This window comes from Melanostigma gelatinosum (genome assembly GCF_949748355.1).
Source record: "Melanostigma gelatinosum genome assembly, chromosome: 8".
Taxonomy (NCBI): Eukaryota; Metazoa; Chordata; class Actinopteri; order Perciformes; family Zoarcidae; genus Melanostigma; species Melanostigma gelatinosum.
Genome location: NC_136641.1, coordinates 19,347,925 through 19,362,745, shown reverse-complemented (window position 1 = coordinate 19,362,745; position 14,821 = coordinate 19,347,925). Strand labels below are relative to the sequence as shown.

Genomic DNA, 14,821 nt, shown 5'->3' with positions numbered 1-14,821 from the left:
TAGTTTAAACCTGACTGAGGTTCTCTGGTCTTCTTCCCATCACCACCCTCATCAGTGTCAGAAGAGTCTCCAGTCTTCTCATCAGTATCTGGTTCTGGATATCTATCTGGATCCAAGTTCCTGTCTGGTTCTGGTCCTCCACAGTCTTCTCCATCAGCTTCTGTTCCCATCTGTTCAGTTTGCCTTTGATGAAGCTGTGAGGACTGAGCTTCCTCTTCTTCATCTTCACTCTTCACAGGAGTGAATGAGAACTTGACATCAGCCTCCTCCAGACCTTGAAGCTGCTCTCCTTCCTGACTGGTGCAGAGTTCCTCCTGTTCTTCTTTAATGTGTGAGGGCTCTGGGTCCTCCTGGTCCAGACTGGAGCTCCACTCCTGCTGCTCAGAGGGAACCTCTTCTTTAACCAACAACAGCTGCTGGACGTCTGCAGGAAAACAGTAAACACACACAGAGGGGTTACAAAGACATTTTAGAATTGAGCAAATAGTCTCCTGGACATACACTTCCAGAGTATCACTAGAACCAGATAATACAATAATGTAATCAACTTATGTGACCATGAACATATGAACCATTTTAAGCTGCCAAATCCATGTGGTGTTATCAAAGAGAACAAACTTGTACTTTAAGTTGAAACATTTCCTGTCATCTAGAAGCTGAGAGAACAAATCAGCATACCTGCAAACTCATAAGAGGTGAAAGAGGTGCCAAGCACCTGCTGTTCCTGCAGGTTGCTACACAATATCCCACCGACTAACCCGATTCACAACACAACTAGTTATCAGTTTTAAGCTACCGCCTGCGTGTCAGAGCTCCCTCTTTGTACGGGGAGCGCGTGAGTGCCTCACCCGGAGATTCAAACCTTTGCTCTATGACACACGCAACACTATTGCAAATGAGCACACACACACACGCACATAATACTGTTATGTTCAAAATTTCTCAAACAAAAGGTAAAGGAAAAAGCCCCCCTCCTTGTTCCAGAGGAGAAGAAGCATGCTGAGGAGAAGAGGCAGCCCCCCCCCCCCTGCTCTCTTTCTTCCATCATTAAGCAGGGCCGAATCAGCTGGTTGAAGTTTAAATCAAAAGGAATTTAATATACGAACAAAAGAAAATGCAGTTACAAACTGAATTACACTATCAGTAGTAATACTTCATGAAATAGAGGCCCCATCCGCACCACACGACAGACTGTTGTGTCCACCTCATGGACACGTTTGCAGGTATTAAATCAGGAGAAGAAGAAAACGACGAACTGCAACAGAGTCTCACTCCAAACTACATTAAAAGTTATCAGCCGGAGCATGAACAGTGTTTGAGAGAAGAAATAAAGTGAACCCACGTGCTCTTTGTATCCGAATTTCCGGGTTGAGAACAGCGTCCAGAAGTTCCCGTTGTCGCTTATTCGCCTCTTTTGAACGAGAGAGTTCCTCCTCGTACTCTGCTATCGTTCTTTCAAACATACCAATTATCTCTTCATCACCCGCAGTTAGTCGCTGGTTGAGTAAATATCTCAACATGTCTACTTTAGACATTTTCACTAAACCACAGAAAGTTTTCCTCCAGACGAACTCCGATTAAAAACACCGTTTACTCTCATTAAACTCTGACTAGCGCTGTGTTGGTCACTTCCGTCCCCGTCCGTCTGTTTCCAGGTAGCATGCTAAGCTAACTTCAATAGCTTTATAGGCTACCAGGAGATTAGTCTTCTTCTTCTTCTTCTTTCACTTTAATGGCGGACTACAAACCAATGTTTAAGGCGCCACCTACTGGACCGGAGTGTGTAACATCATGACTTTATGACAGTTGTCATTTAAACACAATAACAATGTCATTTATAAATATAATGAAACAATTAGAAAATAAACTTCATATTGCAGTCATATTCTGGCCTTTTAACCCGTTCCATTCAAAATATTAAATAAAGCCCTTTTAAGCTGAACTTGTTTGTCCCCTGTCTCTAAGCCTTTGATGCTCCACTCCCTTCCTGTATCTACCACTCTGTTCTTCAGTCTTTCTCTTTCCACCCTGAACTTCTTCCACTCTATCAGCACATGTTCAACAGATACAAATCCATTCAGACAGGTTCTACGAGGAACATCCGGTTCCGCTGCAACTTGGTGGGTAACAAAAGCCCCTTAAACTAATCAAATAGTATGTCATTACTCCTATCTTCAGTGACCTTCCATCTGTACATATGTAACAGTTGTGGGTCATGGAACGAGACGACTCAAGTGATTGTTTTCCAACATTTATTTATTGAAGACAAAATATCACCAATGAATTGCCTTCAGACCGTTTTCTGCCCCTCTGCTCCCTCAGCAACGTGTGATTTAATTAATTTTCTTCAAATACACACCGACCAATCAGAGCTCGGGACGTGGACCTTTTTAATGAATATTATAATCACAGTTTAAACTGACAAATGCAAAAAAAAAGACAGCTGGCAATAAATCTCAGACTGTGTGAATTAGTAAATTAACAGATTTATGACATCACTGCTTCATTAAGAGCACGATAGATCTGACGATAAGTACAATGGTATTTACTGTTTTTCCCACTTCCCCAGAAAAGAACAACCCAATATTGCAACAAAAAAGAGGCCAAAAGTGAGTGTAAACCCGTATTCCTGCAGCTCGTGCTGGTACGTGAGACATGATACCTCCTTTGAACAGCAGATGGCGGCATTGTGTCACAAGAGTACAAAGTGTGATTTTTACCCACAAAAATGATGCACAAAACAGGTTATGTATTTTTGCTCTCGTTCATTTTATTTTAAATCGCCTACATTAAGGCTGCAGTCGCAGGACAGGGCTCACGTTTGAAGTCAGCAGTTAAAAAAAAAAAAAAAAAAAGACTTTCAAATGAAAACGGATGCAAGCTGACTTAAATGTTCGGCACAGACACAATCGCGGTCTACAACGTTGCAGTTTTTCTCGATTGCTAAGACACATTTCTTGAAACGGTCACCCATTCTCTCAAAACTGTAAACACAAAACCTCATCTTCAAGCACTATTTACAAAACCTCTGAATCCTCTTGCAAAATGAAACTTTCGCCTCAAAACAGTTTTACCTGTGCTCAAAATCAAACACTGCTCTCAAATCACAAACAAAGTGATCAAAATAATATACACCGTCAAGCAGTCAGTAAACAATACACCAATGAATAGAAAACACATTGTTCAAAACATATAGTTCTCAGGGAGAAGTAGATTTTTAATCTCAAAACAAATTTCATATGAACGAAAACATGTTCTATTACAGTAGCTCAAAATTGATCAGAAATTACTACCATGTTTGCTCTTTGCAATTTCTTTTGTTCTTCCTCCTCCTTGTACCCCTATTTGTACAGTACTGTACCCTGCATCTCACAAACGTGTCCTTTGTCTCTGTGACACTGTAATTCTTGTTCTTTCTTGATATGAACCTGCAACCAGTCAAAATCTATTGAGCAGTCAGTGCTGTTACTGTAACAAATAGAAAGCACGGTGTTCAAGGCCATACAATTTGTTTATTGTACATTATACAGCCTACAATGCACTGTAGGCCTACTACAGTATACAATACTACAGTAAAAGGGACAAAAATCAAAGGAGTCAACATGTCATCAATGTGCTTCTTCTTGTCTTTGGGCTGGGTCAGGCCAGAGCACTTTGTTGACATCACAAGCAATATTTTCTCTCCTGACATTATATCCAGCCCTGACATGATTCCTCACCTATATCACCACAGGATAATTCCATGGCTTGCAGCAGATTGACTCTGGTGTAGGGTTGTCTATCATACACTTTCCATCTCCATGAGGAGAAAAACTCCTCAAATCGCATTCAGGAAAGGAGAGTATGGAGGGAGGTACAAGGTCATAAACTGACCATTGATGTTAAACCATTCCCTTACCTGAGCAGCTCGGTGGAAACTGACATTGTCCAGCACTATCACATAGGTGGGAATGGGATTCTCATTTAGCTCCTGACCCTGCTGCTCAAATAAAATATCTCTTAGATTGGCCAGAAATCTTAGAAGATGCTGGGTGTTATATGGCCCGAGTGTAACATGGTGATGTAGAACACTATGGTTGCTGATAGCAGCACAGATTGTGACATTGCCACCTCGTTGACCAGGGACTTCAACAATGGCCCGCTGTCCAATCACGTTTCGGCCTCTCCTTCTCCTCTTTGTCAGATTGAAGCCTGCTTCATCGACAAAGATTAACTCATGGGGTCTGTCCAAGGATTCCAAGTCAAATATTGTCTGTGTAGGAATACAATATAATGTATGTAGAATTTAGTAAGTTGTACAGAGACAGTGCTATATTGCAGAGTTCAATTAGGTCTACTGTATGCACTTCTGATTCACATACATTGTATGTACTGAAGAGTAATGTCATTCACATAGTATGTGGCAGTACTGTAGACAATCTGGATTCCAGTAAATGTGTCTGAATGTACACTTACTTGCACATGCTGAGCTCGCACTTCTTTCACCCTTGGTGAGTTGCGCTCAAAAGGTACTCTGTATACTTGTTTCATTCGTATCCTGTTACGATGGAGAACACGGTCAATTGTGGAAATGCTCACACTGTCGATTCCCTGGAAGTGTGTGTTGTCTTGTATCACTCGTTCCTGGATTTCTCTGAGTCGTATTAAATGATCTTGAAGGACCATGCCCACTGTAACGGTCTCTTGCTCCTGAGTGAATATAGCTCTCCTTCCACCTGCATGTGGCAGCCTTGCAGTTCTACAAAAAGTAGATGTGCAGTTACAAAAAATATTCATGCAGTACAATACATACAGTGATGAGCTTTATATGCAGCTGTTTCAATAGACATTTGTAGTGTAGTACAGTACATTTTCAATTACAAAAATACAGTAGCATACTGTACCTGTTCTCTTCTCTGAATGTCCTTACTATGGTGGACACAGAAAACCGGCTCAAATTGGGGTGCACTCTAAGTCCTGCTTCCCTCATTGTCCGTCCGTGGACTATAACATGGTCTATGACTGTTGCTCGAATTTCATCAGATATTTCCACTCTTTGTCTTCCTCTTCCTCTTTCTTGCCCTCCTCCTCTTCGTCGCCCACCTCGCATACGCACTTGTCCTCGTCAAAAAAAACCTCGTCAAAAAACCTCGTAAAAAAAAACACATTCTATCCCGTGGATTCAATATCCTTGAACTGTGTATGAAGCCAATGACGTGCAAACTGATGCTGACCGGCATGAAGCCGTGTGGCAGGTTTTACCAGGCTAATGACACGCATTCTGCTCTGGGCAACGCAGCCGCCCAGTGAGTGAGAAGTGTTACGAGACGGCCCATTGTACTTTCTAACAGATTTTGAGGCAGAGGGAGAAATCAAACAGCCTCAAGGGGTTAAGTGTGATTTAATCGAGTTGGAGAGTGGCTGAGGCCTGTGCACATCCACACTGGCGGTGCATTGTAGGCGTATCGATAACCTCCGCCGCATGGAGGGAGGATGTGAGAATTTTACGGATTTGTAGCAGCAAAAAGGAGGGATTTTACTCTGTTTTTAAGAAATGATTTTTTTTATTCTTGTGTGTTGGTTTTATTAAGCGGCACTAGTGATGATGTGATAGACAATAGTTGTGCTTAAAATATGGAAATTGTGCAACTAAGGATCCATTAGAGACATATTTCAGTCTTACATTCTTTTCCACATGTGAACTATCAAATAATGCCCGAAATCAAACAGCATTAGGATGTAGTGTAGGTTATTAATACAGGCAGAGTGTTGCAGAGTTTGCTCTAATTTCCTGGGAGGGAGATGGTGCTGACTATAATCAGGGGCTCACAGAGGCTGACAGTGCAGGTGCCTAATAACTATTCAGTGACACATTCACATCCCCGTTTTTAGAAACCGAGGCCTCCTTCCTGACCCAGAATTGGTGGTGCAGCAAATCCAGGCATTGACATTTTAATTCCAGACTGGCTAACCTGCCTCCCCCTAAATTACTGTAATTGATTAAATTAGTTTGGACACAGGCCACGAGGTACCCCCTGCACTGGTGACATACAGTCAACATCTTCTCTTTCCTTCTCTCTCCTATTTTTAGACACATTGTTCTTTATCTCTCGCCCTGTTGATTTATCTATCTGGTTTTGCTTGAAAAGCATCTCAATGCCGAGAAGAAACGGTGGAATCATCTTTGTGTTCAACAGCTGCACAAAGCAGTTAGCTCAGTGAATTATAACAGCCAGTATAACATCAGGCCATTATGTATAATTCCCAGGCTGCTGTGGGTAACAGATGTTCATGCACGCAGTTGGGAGTGAAATTGTTATCCCTCGATGCCTAATTTATCAAGTTCAGTGATCATGTTTAATGAAACATAACTGACATATTCGTACTGTTTTGATAATGGCACAGACATGTTGGTTTTGTAATGCAATTAGTGTATAAAGGTTGTAGGTTTGGAAGCTTAATTAATTGTTTTGTAATTTGACATTTTGGGAAGCACGCTTAATTGCTTTCTTTCCAAGAGTGACATGAGAAGTTCAATACATCTCTCATGTTCATGCGCTAACCATGAAGCTGTAGCCCAGAGTTAGCTAGCTTAGCTAAGTATAACGAACGAAAGTAGGGACAGCCAGCAAGACCGGTTCTCTCCACAGTTCAAAAATCCGTGTACCAGCAGTGCTAAAGCTCAATAATTAACATGTTCCATCGAAATTAGTTAAACTCGTACAAAATATGAAATCAAAGTTGTGGATTTAAGGGGAGTTACATTATGCTGGTCTTGTCTTTGCAGTGAGGTTGCCCGGCAGGCTAGCTGTTTGCCCCCTGCTTCCAGTCTTTATGCTAAGCTAAACTGTGCTAAGCTAATCGACACTGCTGCTCCGTAATTAGATGAGAGTGGTGTCAGTCTACACAGCAAAATCTCAGCAGAAAAGCTAATGAGCGTAGTTCCCAAGTGGCAACGTCTGATGTGGAAAAATGAGGCCAGTGGCAAAAACTTTCTCAAATGGCAACTTGAGTCTGGCTCCTAAAGCGGGTCAGTCCCCATAGATCACCATGTTAACAACCAACTTTATAGCAGAAATGTTTACAGCCCGCTACAAAAAAATGGCTGACGTCGTCGCCATGTTGAGCGCAGTTGAGAGGCAGTAAAAATACTTCCACTTTTAAGCTGTGTCGTCACTGCCAAGATGGCAAGGGCTGGAGCCACCAAGCTCCACAATGATACCTGAGAAATCAATGGGTGACGTCACAGAGACTATTTCCCTATTTTATACAGGTTACATGTTAGAATAGTCTTTTCACTGTTGTCCATACAAAGCAGTCAATTGATCTAACTTGACGAACATTATAGACACATTTAAAATGATCAACTGTTCCCTTCAACAAACCTTTTGTACTACTGGAACACTGCATTTTCAGAGCTTTAACAAAGTTTGACCATCATTACAGGGATTTTCTGATGTTGCCTGAAATTTGGGTGGACATAGTTTGACCATTAGAAAAACGAGGTTGGTTAACCACCATGAAAGACTGCAGTGATTTACAATACATTTCTTCTCTTAACAATATCAGAGGTCTTGTGGTGGAATATTTCGAGCAGGTCTATGCTTGCCTGCATGAAATATAATACACATGACTTTGCCTTCATGTGGCCATTCAAATATCAATAATCTAAGTGCCTCCTGCTGCAATACTGCTGCACCGTGGTATTACTCATCCTTAAGTAAAAGGGATGTCAATGTTTATAGTGGCATAACAGTGTCAGTATTGCTCCGACTCTTCACACAGTCCCTATGAGTTTAAGTAGGTTTTAAGTATATCAAAGCCATAAACGTCCGTTTAATACATTTTTAAAATACAAATGCCCTTCTGTATAAGACTAATCTGTTCATTCTCTGTTTCCCCTCTGAAGGTGACGGTGTGATGGTGGCAGGCTGAGCACAGGGATGTGAGTGGACCAGTAAAGATGACCCTGTTGGCGGGTGATGGCTCCGACTATGACTACAGTGCCCTGAGCTGTGCCTCTGATTCCTCCTTTGAGCCGCCTCCCCTACATGAAGAGGAGGCTCAAAAGGGGGCCTTCTACAAGAGGGCGCAGCGTGCCCCTGAGCTCAGCTCCATCCATGGCGACACCCTGCTGTCCAGCGCCCGTAAACTCCACGCCATCATCAATGTGGGTGGCCTGCGTTACCAGCTGCCCTGGACCACCTTAGAGGACTTCCCCTTGTCTCGTCTGGGCCAGCTGCACCTCTGCAGCAGCTTTGACGAGATCATGCGTGTTTGTGATGACTATGACGTCGCGCACAACGAGTTCTTCTTCGACCGCAGCCCCTGTGCCTTCCGTACCATCCTGACCTTCCTGCGGGCGGGTAAGCTGCGGTCCCTCAGGGAGATGTGCGCCCTCTCCTTCAGGGAGGAGCTGCTCTACTGGGGGGTCCCCGAGGAGAGCATGGAGTGGTGCTGTCGCCGGCGTCTGCTGCAGCGCGTGGAGGAGTTTGAAGCGATGGAGAGAGCGGAGGAGGAGGAGGAACTCCTGGAGGATCTGCTGGATTCGGACAGTGGACACGCAGCAGAGTCCAGACTCAATCGGTACATGGGCAAGCTAAGAGACATGGTGGAGAGGCCTCACTCAGGCCTGCCGGGGAAGATCTTTGCTTGTCTGTCAGTGATGTTTGTCACCATCACTGCCGTCAACCTATCCATCAGCACCATGCCCGCCATGAGGGAAGAGGAGGAGGCGGTGAGTAGGCTCATGACTTTGACATAACACAAAAAAAGTTACTAAGTACAAAACATGTTGTTGTCAGAGTCAAGTGTTGTCATGTCAGAGAGGAGAAGTAAAAGTGAAGACATGGCCCAACACAACTTCATTGTCTGTTGTGAGTCTGTCATAGAGTCACACCAAAGTATAGACAGTGAACATTTGAACCCCACACTGGTGAGATTGGCTTTGAAAATTGACATGTTATTCTGAAAAGCAGTCATTAGAACATTCTAATGACGGCATGTCTCATCTGTCATGTCGTTTAAAACAGCCTGCTGCTTAGAAAGCAGGTTGTTTTGCCATTTAAGAAAACAAAATTGGATTTGAAGACGTCTCAATCTGCTTTCATATTTTTGTTTGACTTCAATCACAACCATAATTAGCACACTGGCCTCTTCAGTCAAATATAAAGGACAATATTTGAGTCACACACAATATTTTCTTGCAGAGTAAAGGAACATCAGTTTTTTAATTAAAATGAATCAATCTATCTTTTGTAGAAATACCTACTTTGGATGGAAGTGGAGAGCAGCTTCCACCACTTTGCTTTCCATTTAAAATAAATGTTTTAGTCGTTTTTAAATGTTCTACTTTTACTTCTTGTACGCACTCAGGAAATCAAGTACAGATACTGCATGTGGGGTACTGTCAGTGGGCGGAGAGCGAAACCAAAAGCTCAACGGTTTTTATTTGAGAGTATACTGCTAAACGTATATGTCATGCTGCTGACTCACCTTTCAGATCCAGTAGTTACTTTAATCTTGGACTGTCACTCTTTACGTTTCATTTATCGTGTGGGTGCTCCAGTGCATTAAGCGCTTTAAACGTGGGACGAGTTTTAACATCATCTCTTGTACAGTCATTAAGTCAATCATCAGGCAATGTTCTGGGAAAATGTAACCGGGATAATGAAAACAAAATGAAAGAAATACAACGACTGCACTGATGAAGTTCCAGTGTTCTATTCGACCTGACACACTTGTATTTGAACCTGCTATGCTCGGTGTATGTTTCAATCACGCTTTTTAATTGAAAGTGCCAGTAATTGCATTCTAACAACTCCGACGCCTCTGATTAAAAGTGTGTAAGTGTTCCTCTCTCGGAGTGAGAGACGGGTTTACTTGTTGAGTTGTCAGGTGCTTGTATGGGTCTACTCAAACCATCTCCTCCTCTGTGGGAGTGTGTTTCACAATGATATTTCTCCCTGATATGGACTGCGTTCAAAGGCTCCGTGCCATGTGCTTTGAAATGCTTTGAGCCTTCTCAGCCACGCACTGATTCAGCATCATCACCGTGTCACACAAAACACAAAGCTTTCCAAAAAAAAGCTTAAAACATAGATGATAAAGAAGGACCATTTTTGAGGTTACAGTTGCTCTGTTTTCATGGCTCGACTCATACATTAAATCATAACTGGCATAGCTTCGTCTATGATGAGCAAATCTCTTTCCTTTCTTTGTTTTGTTTGTTGGAGAAACATTGTGCACGTTGTGTGCAATGCTGCAGCCTCCCAGAGTCCTTCGCTCCTTCATTTCACATAGAAGTGGTTCCCTCTAGTGACTACAGCTACCACTCGCACATGCTGATGATGACCATGCTAACTCAAGTGTCTTTACCAGGGCAAATGTTCCCAGATGTGCTACAACATCTTCATAGTGGAGACGGTGTGCGTGGCCTGGTTCTCCCTGGAGTTCACCCTGCGCTTCATTCAAGACCGCAGCAAGCTGGCCTTCCTCAGGCAGCCGCTGAACCTGATAGACGTGGTGGCCATCCTGCCGTACTACATCACCCTGGTGGTGGACAGCACCTCCAAAGAAAAGAAGGGCTCCGGCAACAGCTACTTGGACAAGGTGGGACTGGTGCTGCGCGTCCTGAGAGCCCTGCGGATCCTCTATGTCATGCGGCTGGCTCGCCATTCGTTGGGCCTGCAGACTCTGGGCCTGACCGCACGCCGCTGCACGCGGGAGTTTGGACTGCTCCTCCTCTTCCTGTGCGTGGCCATAGCGCTGTATTCGCCCTTGCTGTACTTGATTGAGAATGAAATGGCCCCCACGCAGGAGTTCACCAGCATCCCTGCTACCTACTGGTGGGCCGTCATCACGATGACGACCGTGGGCTACGGGGACATGGTGCCGAGGAGCATCCCAGGCCAGGTGGTGGCTCTGAGCAGCATCCTGAGCGGGATCCTCCTCATGGCCTTCCCCGTCACCTCCATCTTCCACACCTTCTCGCGGTCCTACGTGGAGCTGAAGCAGGAGCAGCAGAGGGTGCTGCAGAGGAGGACGCACTTCCTGCTGCGGAGCCGCATGGCCGGCCTGGGCAGCAACCTCTCCTTGGAGAGTGACATGCTCTTCCCCATAGCGTCGACGAACACCAGAGACATGAACGAGTGACACTGTCGGACAGGGAAGGACGTACAAAGTGGGAGTGGGAGAGAAAGAGGAGAAGAAGAGGGAGGCTTCAAAGAAAGACTGGGGGTATGGAGAGGAGAGAGAGACTCTGAAAATAAAGTACAGGAGTGAGGAAGAAGAATTAGAGATGGAAGGGTGGAGAGAGAAGTCTTAAAAACAAGATACAGAGAAAACTGATTTTTTTTTTCTTCCCAGAAATGCAGCCGTGCTGTGTAGCAGTGCACTTTTGGATAAACATGACGAACACACAGAGAAGAGGATTAGAAGAATATTAGGAACACATATATATATTATTTAAGTATTAAATAAATGTTTCCTTCAAAAGATTTATGATTGATTCATGATTTAAAAGATGAATGAAACATTACATGGTCACAGAATATCAAATGGAAGTCTTAAGTTACGAAAGAAACCCACAATAAAGCATTCGAGCATAACAATGACGTAATTCCAATATGTGAAATGTGCATTTGACAAAAAAATACAGCTGAAGAGCACGGTGTCCTCATGATCCAACAACATAGTGATGTTTCTCATCGTTGATCGTTGACGTTTTAATGGATTTGTTGATGTCGTGCTAACCAGTGTCACGTCAGTAAAGATGCTCTCTGCTTTCGTTCAGTCCCAAAGGTTAAATAATAAATAAAAAAAAGTCCACACTTGGTAGACATCCAATCCCATTGACAGCATGCATGGTGTCATAACACACATGCAGAAGGACAACAATACAGCAATCAGTGGTGCAAAGTCACAATTTTTACTTTTTGGATTAAAATTCCACACATTCTATGACAGTTAAGAGATTGATTTGCTTATTTGAGTGTCATGTAGACTTAAAAGACACAAATCATATTATAAAAGAGGTACAGGAATTCAAAAACATTACATTTACACAATACGAGTGTGCTATTATGAGGAATACTGTGTACTCCTCTTCACATCGGGAGAGACTCATTGAATGAAAGTGAGAACATATTGTTACATTAGTGATCAAAAGACTCTCATTGAATAGACTAAATGTGACTGATTTTGTTGAAGAGAGAGTTCAGAGATCTATTCATTTGAAGGATGTTGTACCATCAAAAGCCACCGGCAATCTAAAAAAGTGAACATTCAGGAATGTGTCGGCCTGTTGATCAACTGGAAGGAACTATAGATCGAGAGAAGGATGTTGTTGGTTTGTGACTCCGAAGAATGTGTAGATTGCGTTATCTAAGGACCTTTTTTATTCTTTTTATGAGTTTGTGTCAGACAAGATGACAATTTTATACCAGTAATGGCAGCAGCAAAGAGTGCAAACTGCCAAGTAAGATAAAGAACTATTGAGTCACACTCCAGTCACTGATGGATTTAATCCTGACGAACAAAGTGTGCCATGTACAACTGTATGAACCAGTGAAATACACAAACCTTTTATTTTTATTGATGAAATCATTTGAATACAATATACTGTGCACAGATGCAGGTAAAACCATCGTCTTAAACTTACATTATCAAATCAATCATCAATATAATCATCAAAACTATTTCAAACTGTACAGTTGGCGCTCATTCAGTGAATAACTTTTTGTATTGAAATCAGTGTAGTTGAACCGCGGTTAATCATGTGTAACTTCAGAGGTGACTCGTGCTGAAAGCTTTTATCACAAACGGAAACTTTACTGCAACCAGAACAGCTAAAGGGGATCGTTTACTGTGTGGGTATTCATGTGTACCTTTAGATCTCTGTTGCGCACAAATCTATCACAGCAAACTGATCAGCTGAAAGGTTTCTTTCCTGTGTGGGTTCTCATGTGGTACTGTAAATGTGAACGCTGGTTAAAAGATTTCTTACAGACTGAGCAGCTGAAAGGTTTTTCTCCTGTGTGGGTTCTCATGTGTCTCTGTAACTGTGAACGCCGGTTAAAAGATTTCTTACAGACTGAGCAGCTGAAAGGTTTTTCTCCTGTGTGGGTTCTCATGTGGTCCTGTAAAGTTGAACGCTGGTTAAAAGATTTCTTACAGACTGAGCAGCTGAAAGGTTTTTCTCCTGTGTGGGTTCTCATGTGTCTCTGTAAATGTGAACGCATGTTAAAAGATTTCTTACAGACTGAGCAGCTGAAAGGTTTTTCTCCTGTGTGGGTTCTCATGTGTATCTTCAGAGTTCCCCTCCGGCCAAATGTTTTCTCACACTCAGAGCATCTAAAATGTTTTTCACCAGCGCTACATCTTGAATCAGTGACACGGACTTCATCAGGTTTCACATAGTTTAAACCTGACTGAGGTTCTCTGGTCTTCTTCCCATCACCACCCTCATCAGTGTCAGAAGAGTCTCCAGTCTTCTCATCAGTATCTGGTTCTGGATATCTATCTGGATCCAAGTTCCTGTCTGGTTCTGGTCCTCCACAGTCTTCTCCATCAGCTTCTGTTCCCATCTGTTCAGTTTGCCTTTGATGAAGCTGTGAGGACTGAGCTTCCTCTTCTTCATCTTCACTCTTCACAGGAGTGAATGAGAACTTGACATCAGCCTCCTCCAGACCTTGAAGCTGCTCTCCTTCCTGACTGGTGCAGAGTTCCTCCTGTTCTTCTTTAATGTGTGAGGGCTCTGGGTCCTCCTGTTCTTCTTTAATGTGTGAGGGCTCTGGGTCCTCCTGTTCTTCTTTAATGTGTGAGGGCTCTGGGTCCTCCTGGTCCAGACTGGAGCTCCACTCCTGCTGCTCAGAGGGAACCTCTTCTTTAACCAACAACAGCTGCTGGACATCTGCAGGAAAACAGTAAACACACACAGAGGGGTTACAAAGACATTTTAGAATTGAGCAAATAGTCTCCTGGACATACACTTCCAGAGTATCACTAGAACCAGATAATACAATAATGTAATCAACTTATGTGACCATGAACATATGAACCATTTTAAGCTGCCAAATCCATGTGGTGTTATCAAAGAGAACAAACTTGTACTTTAAGTTGAAACATTTCCTGTCATCTAGAAGCTGAGAGAACAAATCAGCATACCTGCAAACTCATAAGAGGTGAAAGAGGTGCCAAGCACCTGCTGTTCCTGCAGGTTGCTACACAATATCCCACCGAATAACCCGATTCACAACACAACATTATATGATGTTGGCGGCGCGAGCAGTCGCAGCGGCCCCTCGCGGTCCCGGAAAAACAGTGTTTTCGTCTTTTTCGTCTAGTTTGTCTAGTTTGCCGCTGTGTTCGTCATGCCCGACGGACTTATATCGCAAAACACAACAATACAGCCGTGAGTTTCTTCTTGGAAAAAGTACAACTTTCTTCAACTTGGAAGCCAAACTCTCCGTGGATCTTAGCAGCCTGGGACTTCTCTGCTCCCCCCATTGTGTCAACCCCCACCCGGTAAGGAGACAGCGCAAGCGGTGCGAGAGGAAGCAAAAGCGGGGAAAGCGTGGAGGTATCCGGGCTAGGCTAGCGGCTAGCCCATACAAGCCGGCAATTCCAACATTACTCATGGCAAATGTCCGTTCACTGGACAACAAGATGGACAATATACGGCTACTCAGAACCAAGCGTGAGGTGAGGGACTGCTGTGTTTACGTGTTCACGGAAACATGGCTCCACCACAACATCCCGGACTCCGCTATTCAACTGGACAAGCTAACATGCTACCGAGCAGACAGAGACATAGTTAGCGGGGGTAAGTCCCGCGGCGGCG

At 43.5% G+C, this 14,821-nt stretch overlaps 1 protein-coding gene across 1 annotated transcript; it reads left to right on the top strand.

The window, feature by feature from the left end:
- Window positions 1-7,942: 7,942 nt before the first annotated feature.
- On the top strand, window positions 7,943-11,232 carry LOC306780893 (voltage-gated potassium channel regulatory subunit KCNG1-like; the record flags this gene model as incomplete). The annotated part of the gene is made up of 2 exons (XM_079273415.1): window positions 7,943-8,716; window positions 10,360-11,232. 2 exons carry the CDS (start codon window positions 7,943-7,945, stop codon window positions 11,131-11,133), a joined length of 1,548 nt encoding a protein of 515 aa, XP_079129541.1. The 3' UTR covers window positions 11,134-11,232.
- Between the last annotated feature and the right edge of the window lie 3,589 nt (window positions 11,233-14,821).